This window comes from Drosophila montana, unplaced genomic scaffold (genome assembly GCF_035044405.1).
Source record: "Drosophila montana isolate Dmon_TW-CO22-7 unplaced genomic scaffold, ASM3504440v1 contig_1761_1, whole genome shotgun sequence".
NCBI classification, from domain to species: Eukaryota; Metazoa; Arthropoda; class Insecta; order Diptera; family Drosophilidae; genus Drosophila; species Drosophila montana.
In genome coordinates this window covers 1,620,041-1,644,875 of record NW_026996690.1, presented here as the reverse complement: position 1 = coordinate 1,644,875, position 24,835 = coordinate 1,620,041, and the positions used below count along the sequence as shown (strand labels likewise).

Genomic DNA, 24,835 nt, shown 5'->3' with positions numbered 1-24,835 from the left:
TTAAGGGGTGTTTTACACTTTTCGAAAAATCCGTTCCTCCTTGGTGGAAATGAAGGTCAAAGATTTGGTGGGTGACGTTTCGCGCTCAAATTCGTTTCCAAAGATCTATAAGAAAAATCATTTGAGACGTGTTTCACACTTTTCGCAGAATCCAAACTTTTTCGGGTGGAATGCGACTCAAAGATTTTTTGTGGGATGTTTTAAATTGTGTCGGATTTGCTTCAAACTTATTTTCAAAGCTCTACATAAGAATGTAATGAATACGTGTTTCAGCGATTTGGGAAATTCCACTCGCAACAGTGGTAAATTGGCGGAAAACGTTTGTATGAAAGTTATGTGTTTACCGTCCAATCAGTTTCAAAATCATTTCAAATTTTTTTGAGAACATTGATTTTATAACATACGTGCCACGGGCAAGGCCGGTTTATACCCGCTAGTATATTTATATATATATATATATATATTTATATATATTGTTGTATATATTGGCAGATGCATATGCTACTTATATGTGGCTAGCCGTGAAGTATATAAGAATATACATTTTACCACAAAATGGCGGCTGCACGCCCTTTTCAAGAGCGTTCATGTGTGTGTGCAATAAATGAGAAAACGTGCGAAAAAAAATGCGAAAGTGCATGCACATAAATAAATGATAATATCATTAAGTTATTAATAATCATTTGTCATGATTGTAGTTGTTGCCATTTTGTTTTCTTTTTTTGCAGCCATTTTGCAGCCGCCGTCAACGAGTTGTCCAGCAACAAAAACAACAGTAATCTTTTACAATATCAACAACAATAGCACCACAGAATGACATTAAGTTTATTAACCCTTTGGCGCTCATGTAAAAATGCATGTTAAAATATTGAATTTCAAACAAAAGTCGAGCAACCTGCGCTTTTGTTTTTTTTTTTGCCATTAAAATGCATATGAAATTTTCTGATGAACACACAGGCATACACACTTGCTCTCCCACACATACTCTTCCTGCCCCCCCCCCCTCCTCATCACCCTCCCAAACACTCCTCTGTCCTAGTGTTTCTGTGATTTTTATTATCCGGCTTTAACATGTTTTACTCATTTGTTCAGCTTAAAAGTGCTGCGGGCTGCATTTTATCTGCACCAATTAGTCGAATATTAAAAATACATAAATTGTATGCAATATTTGTCTTGTTTTTCCATTTTTCAGATTTTTAAATTTTTTTCTTTTATGTCTGTGGGTTATTGTAAAAATGTAATCAATAAATGTGAACGAACAACATGCATACGAAATCAGCACTTTTTTCTTCGGTATTTAACAGTTTTTTATGCAGCTAATTAGAGGTATATTTTGATATATTTAGTCAGTTTCGAGTCTACAGGCAGCTCAATTAAAATTGTGCATAATTGTGTGCTTGGGGGGAATCTTAGATAGATATAAACATTAATAATTTAATTGAAACTATTTCAATATACATATATCTAGGGAGCAGAAATCCGTTTAAAGCTTCGCTTTATTAGAACGCTCAAGAAGCTAATGATGATATTATTTTGAATAATGTACAAATATAAATAACATTTTTATTAATATCATATTTTATATTGGCTTTAAATTTAATTTTTTATGTGTTGAGTTCGTAATAAAACTTTAGACTTTTCCAATTATTTTACCATTAATTTATTATTAGTCCTTATCATGTTGAAGATTTTATATCTTGTAAACATATTTATATGAACTTTATAAATTTCGCCCCCAATTTTTTTAAATTTCCCTTGTTGTATACGTCATGATTCATTTGAAATGTTCATAATTTATGCCCTGTCTGATTTGAAGTGGCATTTAACAACTGCACGGCCGCAACCACAGCTGAGCCGTGGCATGAAAATTGTGAGGGCGCGGCTTACGGACAGACGTGCCCCTAAATCATTGTTTTGCCCCTTTCTGACTTTTTGACATATGACAGAAAAAAAACATGTGCAGCACTTGACATCCGTATAGAACGTGTTCAAAACCTTTACCCAAACGAGCCACAGTTTACCGCAATTGCCAATGCCATTTTTATGGACATTATTTAAAGCTCCATTGGCCCGAATAAACGTGACAGCGGTTGTTGTTGCTGTTGTTGTTGCTGTTGCGCCTGACAACATGTAAACGACAAGTGCAGAGCGCGCGCCTGTCCCTCAAGCGACCAGCACATCAGGTGTCATCATCGCTTAGTAGGCAACGGCACATCCATCCCCACCCTCATGTCTTGTTGAGGCGCAGGTAAGTAGCATGCTTCAAACAGAACACATGTCAAAGTTGACATACACGCCCTGCTCAAACAACAACAGCAACAATAGCACGGGAATATACACATGCTGCAGACCAAACGATTTAAATGCAAACACAAATTGTGTATTGGCATACAAATATCTCACAGAGCATCTGAGATATATTGATTCGGAGATACATAGATACAAATGTATCTCTGTGCGTAACTTGACAAACAGACAGACAGATAGTTGGCTTTCATATGTATCTGCTATGTTTTGTGTGTTTAAAGCTCACCCTCATCATTATCTTTAACATCATCATCAAGATACACGGAGGTACACAGATACAAATGTTTCTTTGTACATAACTGGACAAACAGACAGACGTTACCTGGCTGTAGTATGTGCTATGTACAGTGTTTTATAGGCTTATAGCTCATCCTCATCATTATCATCATCATTATTCGATTCAAGATATAAAACTACATAGATACAAATGTATCTTGTGCGCTATAAGACAAACAGAAAGGATATTTGGCTTTTGTATGCCTATACTATGTGTTGTATGTTGATAGTTATTCATTCCATTCCAATCATCACAGAGATGCAAAGATGCATAGATACAAATGTATCTTTGTGCGTAAACAAGCAGATAGTTGGCTAAGGAATGTGCTATGTATGTGCTTACAGCTCATACTTATCATTATTACATTGTCATTATCATCATTTTCATCATCATCATGAGATACAGAGTGGTGAAGATACATATGCATCTTTGCTGCCACTAGGCTTTAAGTGAGGTGAACTATGTATCTACAAATTTAGTGCGCAGAATCCTCATCCTTTATGTGAGGTGTAGTATGTATCTACAAATTTAGTGCGCAGAATCCTCATCATTATCATCTAAATCATCATCATCATTAATATTATCAAGTGATATACTGAATCAAAGATACATAGATACAAATGTATCTTTGTGCGCTAGTAGGCCAACCCCAGATGGTTGGCTTCCCATTGTTTTTTTACAGGTCATCCCCATCATTATCAGCTAGATCATCATCAACATAATCATCTTTATCATCATCAACGCCATTCTCATTCTCACTGTCGCCGTTGCGGACATTGAGCAAATATCGCAATTGTGGGACATTTGCAGATAACAATAAAAGTGCACCCGTTGCTGTTGTTGCCTGCTGTTCCTGCTGTTTCTGTTGCTGCTGTTGTAACTGCGACTGCTGCTGCTGCTGCTGCTGCTGCTAATGTAACCGTTTCTGCCTGAGTGGCCATCAGCAAACGTAGAGAATTGTGTAAACAAAATAAAAACGAAAGGTTGCACAATGGAACAAACATGTGAAATAAGCTTATAGAAATAATAGAAACTCGAATCCAATGTGTGTGACAAGTATTTTAGAAAAGTGTGACCAAGTTTTAGTTCTACTTCAATAAGGGAGCTCAGTTTGAATTTTCAATTATCACAAAAATTACATAAAGTTATTAAAAAATATGTGAAAATGTATAATTTATGATTAGAGCTATAAACTAATTTTTAAATATATATTTTCCACAGTATTCTACTGACAGAAGACATATTTTTTAAGCAAAAAATAAGCACTTTGTGCCACTGTGCGTACGCTTGTGAATCAAAAGCCAGCAAAGTAAAATTCAATTAGGCTAAATGAAAACTTAATTCTATTGGCATGCAATACAAAAACAGTTGGCACTGACTACGGTGCTTGGCCAACCCGTCCCCCTTCCCCGCCCTGTACAAACGTCATGCAGACTTACCGTTTAGCACGTGCAGCACAATGGTGCGCGGGGCACTGTTCGAGGGGCTGCACGTATAGTTGCCAGAGTCCAGCTTCACCACGGCTGGTATGATAAGCGACGCGGTCTGCGGAAAAACGAAAACAAAAAGATAAAAAAGCGAAAACAGCTCGTAAATATATAGAAATGCGATACTTGAGCTGGCGAGACAGCTGACAGACTCGTCGGCGCACGGGGCACGGGGCTCGGGACACTTGCATGTGCCACGGGATGCCGCACAGCAGGCAACTCCGGGTGCCGCGCTCCCGGCCAATGTGAAGATGGGAAAATTAAAATACAAAATATGCACACACTCATATTATATATTAAAATTATAATTTGACGACGTTGACAATTTTCGACAGTGTTGGAAAATTGAATGAAAAATGCCAGCGCGCATTTGCGGGGCAATTTGCGTAATGAAAACGCGTTTAATGAAAATACACTACAAGAAAATCTAGTAAATAAAATACTTAAAATTCTATTAAATTATATTTAAAGCATTTTTGATCTAAGAATTTACAGTTGATCTAAGAGAAGTGAATTGAATTGAAACAAGATTTCGTGTGCTTGAAGTTAGTGTAAAGTGTTCTCAATTAAAGTAGAAAATTGCTTAGATTAAACTAAAACTTCTTGCTATTAGATTTTCAACAGTAGCTATCAAAAGTTTTGCTCTCGAATTGAGATGCTTGGTTTTTTATCTGAGTGTATGGGGGGGCAGAGCAGCTGAGGGGCAGTTGGCTGTGCGAGGTGTATGATAATGATGAGAGACACGCCCACACGTGAGGTAAACCACTTACCGTTATCTGTTTAATGAAACTGCTACTTGGCAGCATTGTTGTTGTTGTAGTTGCTGCTGTGGTTGTCGTAGTCGTTGTTGTTGTGCTTGGCTCTGCCGTAGTTGTTGCTGCTGCCGTTGTAATAGCTGCTGCTGCTGTTGTTGTCAGCGCATCAGGTGCTGTTGCTACCCCAGCGCCTGCATCAGTGGCAACGCCTGCTGCAAATGCAACTGCTGCAGCTGTCGTCGTTGACATTGTGGCTGTTGTGGGCGTGTGCATGGGCGTGGCTGTAGCTATAGTTGGCAACACGTAACCATATCCGGCAATGGCAGCCCCATCGCTCACCGTTATCGCGTCTAGAATGTACGAACGTGTTATAGCCGCTATATCATTTAGGGTATCTGCCGACGTCAACGTTGACGTCGACAAGGACGTGGGCGTTGACGCCGCTGCTGTTGCCGCTGTCGGCGTCGTTGGCACTTCCGTTGGCAGATCGATGCGCTCAATTTCCGTTCGCCATCCGCGACGATTATGCAAATAGATTTGCTTCTGATTGTAAAACCAATTAATGAAAAGTGGCGGCTCCAGTGCCTGGCTAATTATGCAGCGCAGTTTCACTTGACTTCCGGCCTTCACGTGACGCGTGGACTCGCCAATTAATTCCGTTTTAGGTTCTGCAAGGGAGCAAGAGAAAAGCAAATAGACAGAGCACACACACACACGCTTTTAGAGAGTCGCTCACAATCTGCGTAATATCTGTGTGCCACAGATTTATTGGCCTGCCCTGTGATTTATGTTTGGGTTTGGGTTTGGGGCGTGGCATGCATTGCATTTCGGTCTGGTTTTCATTGATTGTCCCTGGAACAGCTTAATAACAGGCTGAGAGGTTACGAGGTCAAGACTTTAAATCTGCTGATGCTGACAGAAAATCTGCAGAATGCATTTTGCGCAATTTTACGAAGATTTTATTGGAATGCCTGCGTGCATTTCTATAGGAAAACATTTTTAGAGCAATTTTGCTTTTATTAAAAGCAAAAACGAATTAAGTTAAGAGAAATCCATTAAAAATAACTCTCAAATGGGAGCAGTTATATATTTTAATAATTTAAATTGATTAAGTTATATCGTTAAAAAAAAAGAATTCATTTAAATGGATTTCCAGTAAAAATATTTATTTTCCTTTTTGAAAAGAACCCTCAAACATAGTTGTGTATTTTGTGTATGGCTTTATTAAATACAAATTGAAGCACCCCTGAGCATATATTTTTTATTTTATTTAATTGGAGTGCAACTACTCGACTTTTTAATATTTTTATTTTAAGTGCAAGAAAAATTCAATTCCAATTTCTCTTTACGGAAAACATTTTTATGAAATATTTTTCAATTTTATCAAGAGCATTTAAATTTAATTTTAATAGAGGGACTACCACTATTGTGGGATCATTTTTAAACTGTTTTTATTTCTCTTACTCACCCACAATTCGCAAGTGTACAATCGCGCTGGCCTTGGGCTCCGTGGAGACCTGACACTCGTAGGTGCCCTCATCCTTGAGTTGCACGTATTTAATCTGCAGGGACCAGCGCTCGGGGTTCGGGGAGAAGACCGACTGAAAGCGTTGATCCGCTATGAAGGTGGTCTGATCCACGGTGAGGATGTGACCATCCCGCATGCGGAGCCACGATATGGGCTTCTTCACCAGCTGTTTGACCTGCGGGTGAGAGTGCAAGATGACAATAAATAACAAAATTAATATCGAATTAGGCAATAATTGAAAGCAATCTGTCAATATTGGTTTCATATTTTAAACTCAATTCAATTGGGAGCTTGAGCTCTGGAAGCCCCGAAGCAAATCCCCAGCTGACTAACTGAATGATGTCAGCGAAACTTTGGCTTTAAGAAAACTTTGGCGCCTACAACAACGGGACAACAACGGTATTGGTGCACAATGTTACCGTAAACAATAACGGCAACAAAATGACAATTCATTTCTGTCAATAATGACAATAATAATTTAGAAGCAATTTTACAAGGCAGCCTTCCGATGCCCCCAGACTCAGACTGAGACCAAGAGGCAGACCCAGCCCCAACCAAGCCGCACGTAAAGAAAATAATATAGCTCGAGACGGAAACTGAAAGACCTTTTATTGAATGTATGTGGCAGTGTGTGGGAGTGTGTGTGTGGGTGTGTGTGGGTGTGTATAAATACATTTTATTTATGTTGCTCGGTGTACCACTTGTACGGCATGTGAACGCCGTTGTATAAAAGAGCTCATCGTAATTACACTTGACACAATTTGTGATTTACTTTTGCCAGACTAGTTTCCCCGTTTGTGGGGCAACTTTTGGAAAAGTTCTGCGCTTATGCTTGTATTGCTTCTGACAGCTAGGGAACTTGTTCGAATTGTCATTGCCATTGATTAAATTACTCAAATTTCTGACATTTTAAAGAATTGTTTTAAGAAAAATAAACAGCTCTGAAGCCAACACATTTTCTGCATTAAAACAATGAACTTAGACTAGGACTTCGACTTGGACTTGGGCTTCGACTTGGACTTGGACCCGGACTAGGACTTCGACTTGGAATTGGGCTTGGACTAGATTAAATATCAAGCCTAATTCCATTTAGTAGAAGCTTAAGAAATGTATTTTAAAGTAACTATGATATATAAATATTTTATAAAGTAGGCTTACTTTTTCCTCAGCAATAAAATAATTGTAAATTATAGCATTTATTTTTCTAAAACATTATTAAACATAATTCTAAATTTCGAATTCCACCCTCGAATTATAACCCAAAAAAGTATGCTACACATTTTGCTTAAAATTAATTCAAAGGGGAATTTTTAGGAATTGGTTGAATTTCCTATCATATCATATTTGATAATAAATTTTTTTGATATTATGTTAAATCGATGTCTTAACATTATTTTTAAATTTCACCTGGCTGACCAGTAGTAAATCCCAGCTACTAGAAATATTATATGACATTTTTTAAAGAAAAACTGTAATATGATACGTATATATTTCTAAATCATCATCTAATCCACTCTAAACTGTGATTCACTTAAAATTCCACGCACACACTTTGCTCGCAGTGTGAGTTGGCGCACATATACCCTATTGTAATGCATGCGGGAGGGTCGTAGGGGCTACGCAGCTGACTAAAACGGCGATTGTGAACCGTCGCGCTCTGGCCCTGGCCCTGGCCCTGGCTTCGGCTCCGTCTCCGTCTCCGGCTCTAGCTGTGACTGTGGGTGAGGCTGGGCCAGTGGCAGTGGCAAATGACAGTCTTTGAACTGCTGTCATCAACTACATTGTCCGCGTTGGCTACGGCGCCAGCGACGTGAAGTAGCAGCTCTGGGCGGGTGACTGGGGCGGGGTGGGAGGTCGCTCTGTTGAACGACGTCATGATTAGATACTATAATCATTTGTGTTTTATGTGCTTGTTGTTTTTCATTGTGGTTGCCGCCCTGTCGCAGTCGCCACGGAACTAAAAGTGTCTGAGGCACGCACACAAAAGGCGACCCACACACAGCCCCCCACGCCCCTTCCCGCACGCCACAACCCAAGCGGCAAGCTGCCCGCCTGTCTGTCTGACTTGGCCATAATTGCTGGCAGTTCCTTTGGCCACCTATCGAAGGCTTGTTGTTATTGCTGGCTGCTGTACGTGCTGTCAAAACTATATGAATATGCCGTACCAGAATTGAGTACACACACACACACACACACACACACACAAACACAAACACCCCACCTATTATGGCTATGTAAACACCATGAGGTTTAGTACACAACATCAGGGATTAATCTGCACAAGCCCAAATTACTAATTCGCTTATGCGATCTACGCTTTATTATAACTGGCGAGATTATTATAGTATTTTCATTAGATTTTTATTATATATTTTTTGAATTTTTAATAAGCTGTCGCATATTTTATAGCCTTGCAAATCGAATGGGTGACAATTTGTGCGCGAGTGTATTTAAATATTGTTGTTTTTTGGGTAAAATGTAGGATGGAAAATGTACTTGGAAAAGGTATATGAAAAGGTCTTTTATGTTGTGTCAAGTTTAATCGCGAGAGTTGCTTGGCATAGAAATAGAGACAATACGATAAAGATAATATCCTTGGTAGAAATTTATTGAAATGATGTTAGGTAATTTATAACCTTTTCTTGGCAAAATGGTTATAAATTAAAATAAATTATGTTTTGCGATGAAAAATGCCTTCACACAAATTTTAAGCCCTCCACAAGGACACGCAAGATTTCAAATATGAAACATAGAAAGCTTTGTTTTTACTATAAAAGCTAAACAAAATTCCTTTAATTAACTGATTTTTATATGAAATATATAAACGCCTCCCTTCTCTTCCATTTACTGCAAACTCTAAATTATCCAGCTATAAATAAACCATTCTGCAGTGTGCGGCACGGCGACTTTATTAAATTTTGCGGAAGGCAGAGAAATCGTGAGTATCGCACAAAGGATGATTATCATCACGCGGAGCATCGACATTATACTCAGTGTATTAAGTGAAGATGCTTATCCAGTTGCCCCAGCTGAGAGACAGTTGGGCAGCCAGCCAAGCAGCTCCTAGGCACGTGCAGAGGCGCAGAGGCGGGAAGTAGGTGTTTGTAACTGGAGCAACTGCTAGGGAACTCCTTCAGCCGCATTTTGGAGTACGTGGCAAGTGTAAGTACACAAGGCGCTCCTTGTGGCACCACCTCCTCCTCCTCCTCCTTCCCATACTTTTGCTGGCTGGCTGGCTCGCTGGCTGACAAATATTCATGTGGCTTGAGGCCCAGGTTGTGCCCGAGCTGGAACACCGCTTGGCGTTAGCTAATTTAAATTCCTCGTTTATGGATGGCGCATTATGCGGCTGGGTTCGTGTAGATTGCGCTTAATTTGCCAAAAAATTAATGACCGTATTTTGGCATCGAATTTATCAAGATGCCTCGCATCGGTCCCATCTCTGTCTGTGTGCGGCTTGGCAATTTAAATATTTTTAATTAGTTGCATTTAATATATACTCTCTCTCTCTCTCTCTTCCCCTCTCTCTTTCTCTTGGGCGAATGTTAGCATTGCATTAAAGTCAAGCTTCTGGTAACGGGCTATAAACCCGGCAAGTGGCACTTATAGTTTGGCAAACTTGACGGGCCGACTGCACCCATATCATATTATATCCAAAGCCAAAGCCAGACCCATCGGCATGGCCATAGTTGTAGTCAAGTTTTTGGCTGTTGGCTTTTATGTTCGTTTTACTTTTCCATTTGCTGTCGTCAGCAGCGATTTTTGGAAAACCAAAGGCACGCAGACAACAAAGTTTACCCATAACATTTGCGAATTCTGTCTAAACTTGTTTGTAAATAATTTCTTTCTTTTATTTTGCCAATTTTTTCACACAACAATACACCTCAAAGAGCGCCAGCCTCGACAAGACCATGGATAACATTTCTTTTACATTTTTTTGCTCTTCTTTTCTTCATATCTGCAAAACGAAAACTTTTCGCAGACTTTGCAAAATAACCCAAAATGAGGCAGGGAAAGGACTGGGCGCAAAATCGCTTCAAAAAAAATATCAAGTGCTCGCAGGCAATGCGCATTTTTTGCTTTTATCTCGATATACGCTCTATGTAACGCCTGCGGCCCAAAATTTATTATTAATTGATTCGGCTTAAGCAGATTTCTAGATTGCGAGCGTAAACATATTATTGGCTCCAAATACAAAATATATGCTTTCTTTTCTCCCTCCCACTTTATCGGATAATCAGTCTTAAGTGATGTGTTTGCTTACGCGTTGCTTAGCCCCAAGGAAAATTTGAATATCTGATGTGCTGTTTGGATGGCCAACGATTCGGTTAGACTTTTCCCAGGCATCACAAAACGATTTATTTATTTATTGCTTGAGCATTCCATATCTTTGAAATGAGTCTGAGGCTTTGAGATATCCAATATATATTTTTTAGGAATGTTTTAAGTTGGTTTAAGATTCACAAGTAGTTCATTATACTTTTTTTATGAGGGAAAACTAATATATCTTCTTCTCTCAAAGGGAAAACCCCTAAGTATATCCAAATTGATTTATATTTATTTAACAGTATTTTTTCTTCTTTAGAAAAATATTCTGATAATGCTCGGATACAAACTCGTATTGCCCGGGCACCAGGAGGACCTACGTTCAAAATTTCTGCTCTTATAGGTTCTGAGATCGACGGACAAACAGACGGACATGGCTAGATCGACTCGGCTATTGATGCTGATTGGAGATGCTTCCTTCTGCCTCTTACATGTATTTGCACAAATACAATTTACCCTTTTTACCCACTTTCAATGGGTTCAGGTTACAAATAATAGAAATATTAAAAAGTCCTTTGTCATTTATATAAAAAGATAACAAATTAAAAAAAAATGCATAAATGAAATAACAAATAAATAAATACAATACAAAAACTTAAGTTAGCTTTCACCTTTTAAATAATTAACATTTTCAGCTGTTTATTTTTTTTTTCATTCCTATTTCTAACAGAAACTTTTTTATAAGTTAGAAGCTATTATTGTTGTTGTTACAGACGAGTTCATTTGAATAAACACGAAGGAGTGAAAACAGAAAAGTGTTTGTTTGTTTTTTAAGCAGCTGCCCGACAGCCAGTTGAGATACTTTTGTATCTTTTTAGTATTTTTAGCAAATGGCAAGCGAAGAACTCAAAATAATTTGCTATATAAACAGAGCGGCAACTTCGCCAATTATAATGGCAATAATGATTATGCTCATGTAATTATAATGATCATTAACGTGACTACCATCATTTGGAGCTTGTGTGCTGCGTGCCAGGGACTGGGCCAAGGCAGCGAGGCTGCAGTAACTAAGTTATTAGCGGATGGACTTCGGCTGCCACACACACACACACACACACACACACACGCGCTGCTGCCACGCCCAAGACACTGTGCGTGTGCGTGTGCGTGTGTGTGTGTGTGTGTGTGTGTGTGTGTGTGTGTGTGTGTGTGTGTGTGTGTGTGTGTGTGTGTGTATGTGTGTGTGTTTGTGTGGTGTGCACTGGGGCCAGGCTTGGAATATTTGGGTCAGCTGCGAAAATGGCGTTGCCTTTGGCTATAAATTGGGCTGACGCTGGAGACTGGGCAGTGGGTAACAGGGAGCAGGAAGTGTTAAGGGTACAGTTGGGGGCTTGGGGCGTGGCAGCAGCAATTTCCGGTTTGTTTTCTTTCAGTTCCGACAGCGCCAAGCGTAAATTAGTTCAAAGCGCAGCAAAGTTGAACTTTGCTCCTAACCCCCGCACCAGCAGTTAAGCAGCAACCGCCATGTCCGCGAATACTCCCGCGCCCCGCTCCGGGTGTGACCACAACGAACCGATTGAGCAAGAGAACTCTGCATAATCAGATGCTTAATATAAATTACCAATGATTATTAAAAAATGTGAAAAAAACAAAAGAGTACGGAAAATGCTTTGTCAATATTTGCTCTGTTATTATAATGCAAAAAAAGAAACAACAAAAAAAAAAGAAAACCTGCGTTGAAAGTAAACAGCGCGCGGAGGGAGCGCTTGATTGGATTTGAGCAAAAATCAATCAACTTTTCATTTTGCCCTCTTCAGCAGCGCAGTTCGGTCAACAACTTAATACTGTGCGAGTATTCAGGCATTATTTGGCATAAGCATCCACTTTATGCAAGTCATTGACAATAGCAACAAAAAAAGGGAAGGTTATTAAAAAATAAAGCAAAATAATCATAAGTACTGTAAGCTCTCAACTTTCAAGGGATGCTCACTTCTCGAAATGTTTAAGACCGCTGAAAAGGTGTTTCATTTTATTTGGAGAGCCCAAAAGTTTGTTAAGCTTGCGGCCTTACAATTAAATACTAAGCCGAATCAATCTAAAGCTCAAACCATGAACACACAGGTCTACATCAATCAAATTGGTTCAGTTTTGAGCATGTTACGGATTAAAGAGGATTAGTTAAACTGGAATGGGTATTAAATGTGGTAAATTTATAATTCCAAAAAAAATTAAAATAATAATAAGTTACTAATATGTGGGAAGTTTTTCGTTCAACTCTAACTCTCGTTCTCTCTCTCTCTTAATCTCCCTCTCTCTCTCTTTCTTTGAAAAATACGTGTGCGGGAAAAAAAAAAAAGTAAATTATTATTTATGTGCAAGAGTTTTTTCTTCAACTCTCTCTCTTTTTTTTTTAATTAGTGTTGAGTAAGAAACATAAAATAATTTATTATTATTTATTTTAATGAGTATTTTTCGCTCAATTCTATCGCCGTCGCGCTCTGTCTCTCTCTCTACCTCCATCTGTTTCTCTATCTCTTTCTTCATCTCACTCTCCCTGTCAATCTCTGTCTCTCAATCTCTCCATCCCTCTCTGACCCTCCCTCTTTAAGAAATGAATTTAAAAAAAATTATTATGATTAATTTAAAAGAGTGTGTTCGTTAAACTCTTTCAAAATAATTGTAGCAATTTATTTTCGCCCACACTAATTCGTTTTAATTTATAAGCTCAAATTTTATTTTGATTTGATTTATTTTCATAATGCATTATTTCGCAAGAAAATAAAAAAGTCATGTATTTATATGAAGCATTAGCCTAAGGGTCCAAAACTAAAGATCGGCTTAGTCTCAACAACATTGACGCTGTTTAAAAGCTGGAGTAAATACCATTGAAGCATTTTTTAACTTAAAAATTGACTTTAGGCTTTGTAATTAAATTGTTTAGATATATTTATAATGCTCTAATCCATGCGCACATTCGCTAGTTGCTTGAACGCATTTCCCAATACAATTATGAAATTAATTGACGCATGTTGAGGCCTAGCCCCCATGTGAGGGTTCTTCGGAGAAGTGTGTGTGTGTGTGGTGGCTAAGCCACATATCACGAATGCCCGCGTGGCGGCTTTTCTCGCCCGGGTGGGCTTTTGTGCAGTTGACCAATTAGTCTTATGGGCAAACAGCAAAGCAGCCCCTGCCCCCTTTGATTGGGTACCACATTTCGGGCGCATTATGGACTGTTAATTAAAGGGAGTGTGGGGCTTGAATTGAGCTTCACTTACATTGCAGGGCAGATAAGCGTGGGTTCCCGCTTGGCTAATTATTGTCTGGTAATCATCTATTGTTGGCGGTGGCTTCAACGTTGTGCTCGGTGTTGGTCGACGTGTTGTCGTAGTTGCTGTCGTTGTTGTTGTTGACTCTTCCGTGGTTGTTGTTGCTGCTGCTGCTGTGGCTGCTTCGACTGTTGCCGTGGAACTGTTACCCTTGCTGGCTGCCAACAATGCGTTGGGCTGCGTAATTTTGTGCTTGTGCTCCAATGGCTCCTGCTCCTCCACATTTCTATTGCTCATAATAAGATTTGCTTGCAGCGCGGCCGTCACCACCGGCACGGATGTGGCCTTTGTGTATCCGCTTGTCCTCTGCCGTTGTCGAGCCTCATTGTTGCTAATGTTATTAATGTTGCTGTGGTTGGGCAATGCAGTTGCTGCTGCAGCTGCAATAGACAAACTTGCATTTGTCTGCATAGTTGTTGTTGTTGTTGTTGTTGCTGTTGTTGTTGCTGCTGCTTGCTCGTCATTTGCTTTGGCAATTTGCGTTGTCGCCGGAATTGATGGCAACGATTTTGCGAATGTCGCCTCTCCCTTTGATTGACTTTCATGAAATGTGCCGTCATTTATTCTGTCGCTCCTTAATATTGACGATGTGGCCATTGCCGCCTCCAATCCTCGTTCTGCTGAGAAAGAAAGAGAGAGAGAGAGAGAGGGCGAGTGAGAATTGTAGAGAAAAGCGCATTGTCAGCTACAAATTAATGTGTTTGTGTTTTGTTTTCAGCCTGCCCTTTAAGCTGCTTACATATTTCAAATGCCCTGAGCCCATTTATCTAATAGGCCCAGCAACAATTAAATTGATTTAATCAACGCATACAGTTCAATAAATTAATCTCGACAAGTTTAAGAGGTTGCACCACCCAACTACCCAACTACCCAACCACCCAACCACCCGACCACCCGCCGCTATCAAGTGGCATTCATCACGTTTTGGCTCTGCCTGCATATTAAAACAATTTCGAAATTAATTAGCTAATTACCTTCAAGTAGGCAAAGCAAGTGGAGTTTGTATTGATTTGCATAATTTAGGTGGGCACGGCTGACAGACACACGCCCAGACGGACGGCCCTCATAAAAGGCCCATTTGAATTGAAAAAGAAAAAGAACTTTTTCAAAAGTTTATTGTGCCGGTCGCCAAAAGCTGGGCTGGGCTGGCCATGGTGAGAGGGGGAGGGGCATTGCCTGGTAATCATTATATAATCATAGAAATTAAAAGCTCCGGTCGAACCACGCAGCAGACGAGCAGTAGACACACCCTTAAATTTAATTTGTTTTTGTATCTGATCTAATTAAAGTTATTTACTTAGGCAAATGCCTCAATTATATCATTAGCACTCTAAACAAATACTTGCTAATTTATAGCTAATATTTTAATGGGCTAATTAAATAAATTATCTGCTAAACATGTGATTATTAATTACGTTTTTAATTATTTGTGCCTCTGGCTCTCTCTAAGCATGGCCAATTTTTAAGCTAAAGTCAAACAAAAATGTATTAAAATATATAGTATAGTTAATTCAATTAAGTTTCGATCGGAACCGAAGAGTTTACACATTTTTCCTATCTTATTTATTTATTCCTGGCTTCTATGATGTACAGATAATTCTGTAATTCACTCTAAAGACTGTACAAAATATTGAAATATTTTCAAAGTGTCCCTGGCAGTTAACCTTTTATATTTCGAACACACACACATACCCACACGTGCCTGCTATTAAGCCAGAAGAATTGCAATAAGATATAATAAATTGGTAATAATTTATGCACCTATGACACTTGTTGGCTACCTTCCCTATCGAGGGGCGTGGCTGGGGCTGCGCGTAAATTTGCCAAATTGATTCCATAAATTTTGCAACGAACAATTTTGCAGCAATACAAAAAGAACAGCCAGAAGCAGCGAACAGAGGGCGAGAGGAAACTGTGTCGTGCCACAGATAAAAATATGCCTGCCACACGCTGTGCACCAGATGCACTGTGATTTCTTCAATTTAATTAGTATTGAGTGCAATTTTTAATTTGCTGTCAAGTGTAAAACTCAGAAATGCACAAATTCACAAATTACATGCTTCATAGTTTGTAGGACTGGCAAAAACTTTTGCTACGTTGCACGCGGCGTATGCGTAATATTTAGATGGGCCTCGAGCCCAGAAGAAGTTATTGCTCGTTAATTAAGTTATGCGCTGCGGAAAGAGCAACTGTCGAAGAGCTTGGCAGCTATTGAGCACTTATAAGACCGAACTCTTAACCCAACTATCTAATCAACAGGCGGGGGAACGCGCAGTACGAAGTGCTGCCAGCAAATGCAAAACCCGAAGGCGGCCTTTAACGAGCCGCAGCTTGAGTGCGTGCGAGTGTGTGTGTTTGTGTTTATGTGCGTATCTGTGTCTGTGTGTGCGCCATGTTATCATGTTTTATGTTTATGCGACGTGTACGTGCAATAAAGATAAAGCGATTTCATATAAAAACTTTTTAATTGCCTGCACTAATGATGCACTGCAACAACTTGATCATAATAATTATTATTATTTTTGTAATAATCAAATTGCCCGAATGCCACACAATTGTGCACACAACCATAACTGTACAAGAGGCCTAAAAGTTGCTATGCATGCCAAAACTAATACAATAATTAAGTTTAAGATTTATTTATAGAAATCACAACTAGAGCTGAGTTTTTAATTTCTTAATTAATGTTGACCAAAAGAAAGTTTTATCAAATAATACGTATTTATGTGGGCGAAAATAAATCTATTTTCCCAATGTAAAAAGTTAAAATTCAACTATCTAGTGGTTTTTCCTATTGTCTTTGAGTATGTTTAAATACGGAAAACATATTTCCTTTAGACTTTCTGCCATTTTAATGACTTTGAATTGAAATATATTTTAAATTGAAATAAATTATTTTTGTATGTATTTTTTTTATTAATTTTATAAAATATTTAGTATTATTTTTATTTTTAAATATGTTCATAAAACATTCTCAAGTTTGAATATTAATAAAATATACTTATAAGAGATGCAGTACGTTGCATCGGGATTCACGTTAAAAAAAAAAAAAAAAAAACAAATTAAAAAATGGATTTCTAAATATCTTGAAGATATTTATTTAAAAAAATCTATTCAATATATTTATTTAAACTTATGCTATGCATTTTAAGCACATTTATTCCTTCTAAACAGAGCGCTTGTATACGAAATTATTCTCTTCTGATTTGCGGAATGCGGCCCATGGTGCGTGGGCTGCCTCAACTCATTAACCGCAAACAAGTTAAGGACCAAACAGCTGTCGAGCTGTGCGAGTTCAAGGCATATAAAAGCGAAACATGAATATTTTGTGGACGAGGCGGGGACGTGGCAGGCACAAATCAAAACAGCGTAAAAAAAGCAAGAGGGAAGCATGCGAAACTGCAATAAAACAAGTGAATTACGCGAAGGAAACGCGCCAGGCGCAAAAAGAAAAACAGAATAATAAAGCGGGAATATTAAGAAAAATATCATATTGGACGGACGGGCGAGAACAGCAGTCGCCGCAGCCTTAAAGTATGCTACGAAAATTTGCTTAATCTCTGCGCAGCAGATACGAGCCCAGGCAACAAACTAAAAAGTTATAAAAAGTCACACCCACACTCACACGCACGCACGCAACACACGTAAATTGTGCGCAGAGCAAAATATAAAAAGATACAATGACGGCCGCTCTCCCACCCAGTACTTGCCCCAATTGGTGGCACAAACTTGCGTAATGGGGCTCGACCAAGCGGCAAAGGCGACTCGATGACTCGCTGCCAGACGGAGCCTGCGGCTGCGGCTACGGCTGTCTCCAAGATTGAGTTTGAGCCTTGAGTGGAGACTCGAGACAAAGTCTGAGATTGTGCCATGAAATGAGTTTCAGCCTCGTCATGCAGCATTCGCAACGACTTAACTACTAAAAGCATTTAATAAACGTTAGACACAGCCCTACACAAACGCACACACACTAACACTGGGGGCTCTTCTCATACTAAAATTAACCAGCTAAATCCCGTGGGCACTTAAGTCAGGATCAAGTCTACCAATAAAACCATCCAACAGACGTACTCATAACATGTCAGCCCCCTTCGCCCTTCCTCCATTCCACTTACATACTTAATTTGCCTACACTTGTCAAGAAGTCCATCCCCCCGCTCTCAACACACTACGAACTTTGGATTGGTGTGCAAATTGATTCTATTGGGAAACCGTCAAATTCTTAGAAATTCAAAACGGGCTTGAATTAAAAAAAAACTTGCAAATTCTTGGAAGATGTCAATCACTTGTATCAATTTGGGATAGGAAACACATTTCTTGGAAACATTTTTCCAAATAAAAAGAAAATTAAATCCAATTCAATTCAGATTTTTTAAACAACTGGAAAAAGTTCAAGTTATATCTTTGTTTTTAAATGAATACAAATAGCAAAATGAAAATTTAATTAGAAATGAGAAAATGAGAAAAGCAAGGACTCTTCTTGTTTAATTAATGATTCTTAAACTGTAATAATGACTCTCAAACTGTGACTTAAAGAAATAACCATTTTTGCTTGAATTGAGGGGACAAAAGTGAGATCTAAGTCTGTAGATAATAAATATGTCGTGGGTGAAAAATAAAATAAAATATATGTATACTAGGGAATATTATCCGGCATTGCCCGTCATTTATAAATAATCTTGAATATGCACGTGGCACCGAAATTGTAGCTCTATTTATTAACACGCGTCTTTGCATTCGCCCTTGACACTTGCTGCTAAATTTGAACCGGCAACAGAAACTCTTCTTATATATAGGTTAATTCCAGAATATACAATTTAAGTACCAAACATATGTATCTCTATTTGATTATTAAATCAAGTAGTTAAAGTTAAAGCTTTTGTGGTAAAGCATTTTTGGCTTAAGCTGAACTAAATTGCTTTAACCCTTCTTCAGCTCTTGTGCTTAACTTTTGAAACATAATTTACACTTGAGTACATTTAAGAACACATGATTTTCTTTGTGTGTAATCCCACAGATGTTTGTCCGCACCCGTCCCGCTCCGTGCCGACAACAAATCGACACTTTTCCTAATTATGATGGGCATGTTGTTGAGTCGACTCGAGTCGACTGGAGTTCGAGTTGAGCTGTTGATGAAAATTGGGCCTCGTTCGGAGGATGGTCATGGTCATGTAATCTCAACTGAAACACCACAGAGCCGGACACTCCGCTCATCAAATGGCTGTCGAGAGGGCGCTAATAATGATGACGGGCGCCGCCCGCAGCCCGCAGCTCGCTCCCAGCCACGGGCCGTAATTTGTGTAATAATTGCGCCTAAGCGTTTAAGTCAGGCGTGCCAGTTGAGCGGCTAACCAGTGGCATCTCGAGGGAGCCAGAGCCGGAGCCGGGCACTTGTCTGACAAGCTAGCAGTAGAGGGGTGGGGAGTCAGAACTGGGGCTGTGACTGTGGCACCAGCAGCAGCCAAAAAGCCAAAAACAAAACAACAATGAAGAATGGCGGCCAAATGCCTGTGGCCGTGGGCAAGTGAATGAGTTAGTTACTCGCCAAATGCCTGGCCACACTTTAGTCCTGGCAGCCCTCAGGCCGCCGGACGGGCGGGCGGCAGTGCTACACAGTCTGTTTTGTTACAAGCATTCAATGGTGCTCGACTTGCTGCAGAATTTGATTAAACAAAAGTAAAAGTTTTCATCTCGAGCGACGAGCAACAGCAGCAGCAGCCACTTTATGCCGCACGGTTTTGTTGTTGTTTTCATTGTTCGACTTGGTCGCAATTTTCCCTTCCTATACCCTCCATATATATATATATATGTACATATATATATAGAGATTTCCCGGGTAAATTCGTTGTTGTCGGTCTTGTAACTGGTGGCTGGTCCAATTGTAGTCGGAATTGTGGCCTCTCAAGCGCTGCGTCCACCACTTTCATGGCCAACAATCGCAAAAATCAACAAGAAGCAACTGGCAATTTTGTATTTCACTTTCTGACATACAGACCGGCAAATGCTCTGCCAGAGCTCATACGGATATATGTGGCAGATGCATATGTGTATATAAAAGAATTAATGAGAAATCTTCAAATATCGCAAACGCATAGAACTTTTCATCAGCTTGGGATTTAAATTAATAAAAAATTAGGTTTAGCAAAGTGTATATCAATTTTTTTACTACAATAACAAATATATTTGTGGGTGACGTATTTCCCAGACAATAGAGCTCATTTAAGGGCTTGGGTAAAAAAAAAACAAGCCGCATTTGTCTTCGGCTACAAGTTATATTTTCCAGCTTTTAACACAATTTCCGAGTAAGTCGCCCGGATACGCCCACACGTCACCCTTTGGCCACTCACAAATTTGAATCATATTGCAGCACTTTTTCAACATTTTCTCTTTTATTTTTTTTTTGTGAAGAAGTGCCCAAGCGTTTGATCGCGTTTGGCTCATTGAATTGAGTCTCGTTTTTATTTGTTTTTCTTTCTTCTTTTTTGGGTTTTTCCTTTTGCCATTTAAAATTTTAAGTACCCTTCAGGATAATTATTTTTTTTTGCTGGCGCTGAAGGACTCCTTTGTTGTGTGTTTTTGGAGTGCAACTTTTGACTGGCATTTGGCAAAAAAACAATTCTGCTAAATGTAGTCTTTTAATTAACCAAAGCTTAAGGTAAACAAAACATATATGAACTGTAAAGCAAAAGGAAGTTCTTTAGAAAATACTTGTTGAAATGTAAAATGGCAAATTAAAATAATTAGTTTAAGTTTAGGAAAAACTTGAATACATAGTTTTAATTTATTTTAATTTTACCATATATCTTGGTATTTTGAGACCATTTTGCACTCTTACAAAAAATAGGTTTGATAAATTTTACGTAACGTTTTATTTTACGTAAGTCTGTTACACAACTTTGGAATTGAACAGCATTAAGGTCAAGAAAGCCTTTTGATTTCAGATAAAATAAAAACAACTTAATGAAAATTATTTATTTTATACAGAAGGATTTTATATAGTTTTTTTTATTTAATTAACGGCTTTTTATTTGTTTTGAACCATTTTATTAAATATTTATTTATCAACACAAAGCTTGAAACATGAGAGAGATTATATGTGAGATTATATGATTTGGTTTGAATTATATATTTATTAAATTAAGTATAAGTATGTCTGTAAGTATTCTTTCTTTAGTCTCCCTGATCTTTATTCGTTGAACGCTTGCCACAGGCTGACACTTCTTAACACTTATGCTTAACATAATCTTTAACATGAATGGGACCTCTTTCTAAACATATTGAATCATATTCTATTTGATATCCACCATATTAATAGGGCAATTCTTTCTTCTCTAATATCATTTGCTTAGAAAAATAGAAACTTTACCTTTCTACACATTTTTCGCTCTGCATTTTGGAAATCTATCCATTCTAATGCCAATTACTTAATCACATATTCTTTAGCCAATTCTTTAAGTTAACCAGCAGAAAGTTTAAAATAGCAGTGCATTTCAGTAACTTAAAGCTCATATCTGTTAAAATATTAGTTAACGCCTCAATATTAGTTAACCCAACCGCAGCTTATTTCCACCCTACACCCCGCACACTAACGCCGCCAATCAAATTATTATTATTGCCAAGTACACAAAGAGCTACAGAGGGCATATAAAAGGAAGCAAAGTTTGATATGCGGCAAATGTAGCACCAAAAATAAAATTAAATAAAATGAAAATAAAATTTGATATTATGCAAACTTACCCGCTGTGGCACAGTGGAGCAGCTGTGGCTGCAGGACGAGGCAGATCAGGAGGCAGAGGCAGAGGCTGGCGAAGATCGTTGCTGGGTGCTGGGAGCGCATGTTTCCGGGGCCTCTATTAAAATGCCGGGTAAATTAATAATCCGCGTGCTCTACTGGTATGCTGTCTGCCAGCAAATCCGCTTAACTGGGTCACATGCGCCGTTTGGCAAATGCGGCAGGAGTGGAGCGTGCCACACGAGCTGCTCAGCCGCATGCAGCCGCTGCGGGCGATGCGAAATATTTTCTACGCTCTTCTGGCTGATATTGATATTGTTGTTGCTACTGCTGCTGCTGCTTATTATGGTTAGTTTGGTTTAAGACACAAGATAGGTCTGTCCAGTGGTTGGGCTAATACGGTGGTGGCCCTCAAATTGGTTGCTTTGCCTTGTTCTTTACGCACACAATTGCGAGCTTAGCATATAACACAATTGCACTCTCGACCAGATGCCACAGCTACAACAACAACAACAACAACAACACGTGGCAAGTTTTAAATATTCTCACATTGGCTCCCGCTCGGCATTTTTTCTATTTTATGGCAAGGTCTTGTGCAAAATCCGTTTTTGAAATGTTTGTGTGTGTTTTAGGTTAAGTTATGTGGCCAGCAGCAGCATATAAGTTTAGCAGGGCGTTCCAGCAAACCGAAAAGCCTTTTTTGCGCAAGTTTTACCTGTGCATTTTACTTGTGTCTCTCGGCGTTGCAACTATAAGCACTTCAGCAAACTGTTAAGTACTTGAAAGTGTTTGACGACGCGCTTCAAGAAAACTATTTGCAGAGATCTTAAGTCTAGCCTAAGTTGTTGAGTATGACAAAAATGTTAAAAATCGCCAAGAAATATGTCAAAGTTTGCCTTGCTGTGTACCACTTAGATGTGTAGTACTGTAATTATAAGCGTACCTAGTGAGCACTTAGAAAAGTTAACCATGCCAATATTATAAAGTCAAGACTTGAATTTCTATTAACATTTTCAAGACATCGTTCAAAAGTATGCTACACAAATTTTAAATTATTTTGTTAGCTGCGCTCTTGTTAGGCATAGAGTACTGTAGCTAGCAGCTGAAAAGCAGCTGGCAAATACTTGAAATACTTAGACTAGCTTGCTTTTATAAAGAAATGCCAACATGTCTTAAAGTTCTGGCGTTATGACGCGGCTGCTTCAGAACTGCGCTGAAAAGTATGCTACAAAAATGAGAATATTGCGAATTGCTGGCGAAATTGCTTTCAGGCACACATGTAACTGTGTGTGAGTGTGTGTGTACTGAGGCATTCCATGTGGCCGACTGCTGCTGCTGCTGTTACCTCATCTTTCTTTTACGCTCGAGACTATTTGGCATTAACGAAATTTATTTATGCGGGTGTTTAGTCGGGCGTAAAAGGTGTGCATATGGCCAGGCAAGCACGCCCCCACACAAACACACACAGACACACACTTAGGCAGAGACAGGCACAGACAGCACTTGGAAATGCACGACACGCGCTTACGAATTGAAAGGATTTGCCAGCCTTCTGCTTGGGCTTAGACTTGGGCGTGTTGCCAGGATTCGGGTTCGAGTTCGAGTTCTGCGCTTGACCCGGGTTTTGTTTTCAGTTTGTGCGGCAAATAATGATTTAAATGCCTTTTGTTCTTGCCGCACCATACAAAGCCGAGGAGGCTTTGAGAAATACCAGCAATACATAAGTAATGGCAACCGGTTACCAACTGGTTCATTCAAGCGTTAACGCAAATGTTAAACAAATGTTATGTTCTGGCCGAATGAATTGCATGCATTAAGGAGCTGCCTCAAGCTGCTGCTGCTGTTGTTGTTGTTGCTGATAAAGTAAATAATGCCAAATTGATTGCACAAACAAAACAACAAGCGGAAGTGTAAATGATTTAACACAAGTTCCCGTTGCTCTCCACGCTATCCTCTCTAGGCCTTCAACTCCTGACTTCTGTTGGCTGTGCTAAGCTTTTTCTCTGATTCTTGTTGTTGTTGCTGCTGCTGCTGTGGCAAAGCAAACAGCTGAGAGCGGAAGATGAAATTTGTTAGCCGCCAAACCGGAAACAGAAATTTTTCTGACTTGTAATTTAGTTTATTGTTGCGCCCATTATATATATATATATTAATATATATATAAATATATATATATATATTTATCCGGATGTCTACATTATATTTTGGCTTTTATTTTATTGTTTTTATTGATATTAAATATTAACTTAAGCTGTGTGTGATTTTCATGGTTAGTTGTATATGTAAAGCAAATCACATAACAAATAATAGAATTAAACGGAAAAAGGCCGACATAAAACGGAATAAATTACAAGAATTTTCTTGCTTTGTATTCAATTATTAAGTATTTTAAAGCGCCTTTCAACCTTTCACAAAATCCTTTTGAAACATGATTTGTTTGGGCAGCTGTGTGTGAAATCCAAGAAAATCAGACAAAATAAAAACAGCATGTGGGCAAATTTATAATATATTTATTCTTTCAAAAAAATTAAGTCAAATAAAAGAACTTGATGATATACGAAAACTATGTGAAAATTAAAATCATATTTTCAGCTTGTTTGCTTAAGTTCAGATTTATATAATTAAAATAAAATGTTTTTAAATTAGTATTTATTTTAATCTATAATTTTTTTTTTTTTTTTTATTGTCTTTTTTAAATATTTGTATATATTACATTTCTAAAAATATTAATTTTAGTTCTGAGTTGTGAGCTTATATTCAGATCATTTTAAAATTCACCATATAGCACATTAAGTTCTCACTTATATTGTTTAATGTCATACATTTTTTTCATATTCATATTCATTCATATTTATTCACTGTGTTCACACTATATATTCACTTGTTAAGTTCAACGAATTTGCTGTTCCGCACCTGCGATTCGCAAAACGATGCGCACGCGACACCGGCTAAAAGTAGACTAAACGATGCCAACGAAACGTGGGAGATGCTGTTCGGCTTATGTTACTCAACAGCTGTAAGCCCAGAGAGCAAACAAGAGCGCGAGAGCGTTTGCTAACATAACGTGCATAACTCATTTAATGTTAACTTTGCTAGTAAGATTTGCTGTGCTGTAAAGCAACTGTTAAATGTTACAGCACTTGGTCAGTTAATGGCT

General features: G+C 38.6%; 1 protein-coding gene and 1 long non-coding RNA gene across 3 annotated transcripts; one reads left to right on the top strand and one right to left on the bottom strand.

Moving 5' to 3' along the window:
- Window positions 1–3,963: 3,963 nt before the first annotated feature.
- Window positions 3,964–24,556, bottom strand: dpr15 (defective proboscis extension response 15). Its single transcript, XM_064700480.1, has 6 exons — window positions 24,392–24,556; window positions 21,684–22,176; window positions 13,896–14,563; window positions 6,295–6,529; window positions 4,842–5,494; window positions 3,964–4,129 (listed from the first exon to the last, which is right to left on the bottom strand). The coding sequence occupies exons 2-6, from the start codon at window positions 21,781–21,783 to the stop codon at window positions 4,010–4,012; spliced, it is 1,776 nt and encodes a 591-aa protein (XP_064556550.1). The 5' UTR covers window positions 21,784–22,176; window positions 24,392–24,556; the 3' UTR covers window positions 3,964–4,009.
- On the top strand, window positions 9,122–18,303 carry LOC135441038 (uncharacterized). Of its 2 annotated transcripts, XR_010438396.1 has the most exons (3): window positions 9,122–9,292; window positions 9,363–9,516; window positions 10,940–11,226. It is a non-coding gene; the product is annotated as an uncharacterized LOC135441038 (long non-coding RNA). The 2 variants fall into 2 exon arrangements; XR_010438395.1 differs by lacking the exon at window positions 10,940–11,226 and adding an exon at window positions 17,121–18,303 and having other exon boundaries at window positions 9,122–9,516.
- Window positions 24,557–24,835: the final 279 nt, after the last annotated feature.

Bases quoted from the DNA above. Each gene is read 5' to 3' on its own strand.
- dpr15 (XM_064700480.1), bottom strand. From the start codon at position 21,783: ATGCGCTCCCAGCACCCAGCAACGATCTTCGCCAGCCTCTGCCTCTGC. The intron at 14,564-21,683 runs GTAAGTTTGCAT...CTTTCTCAGCAG, and splicing joins GCTCCACTGTGCCACAGCGG to AACGAGGATTGGAGGCGGCA. The intron at 6,530-13,895 runs GTAAGTGAAGCT...TCTCACCCGCAG, and splicing joins ACGCTTATCTGCCCTGCAAT to GTCAAACAGCTGGTGAAGAA.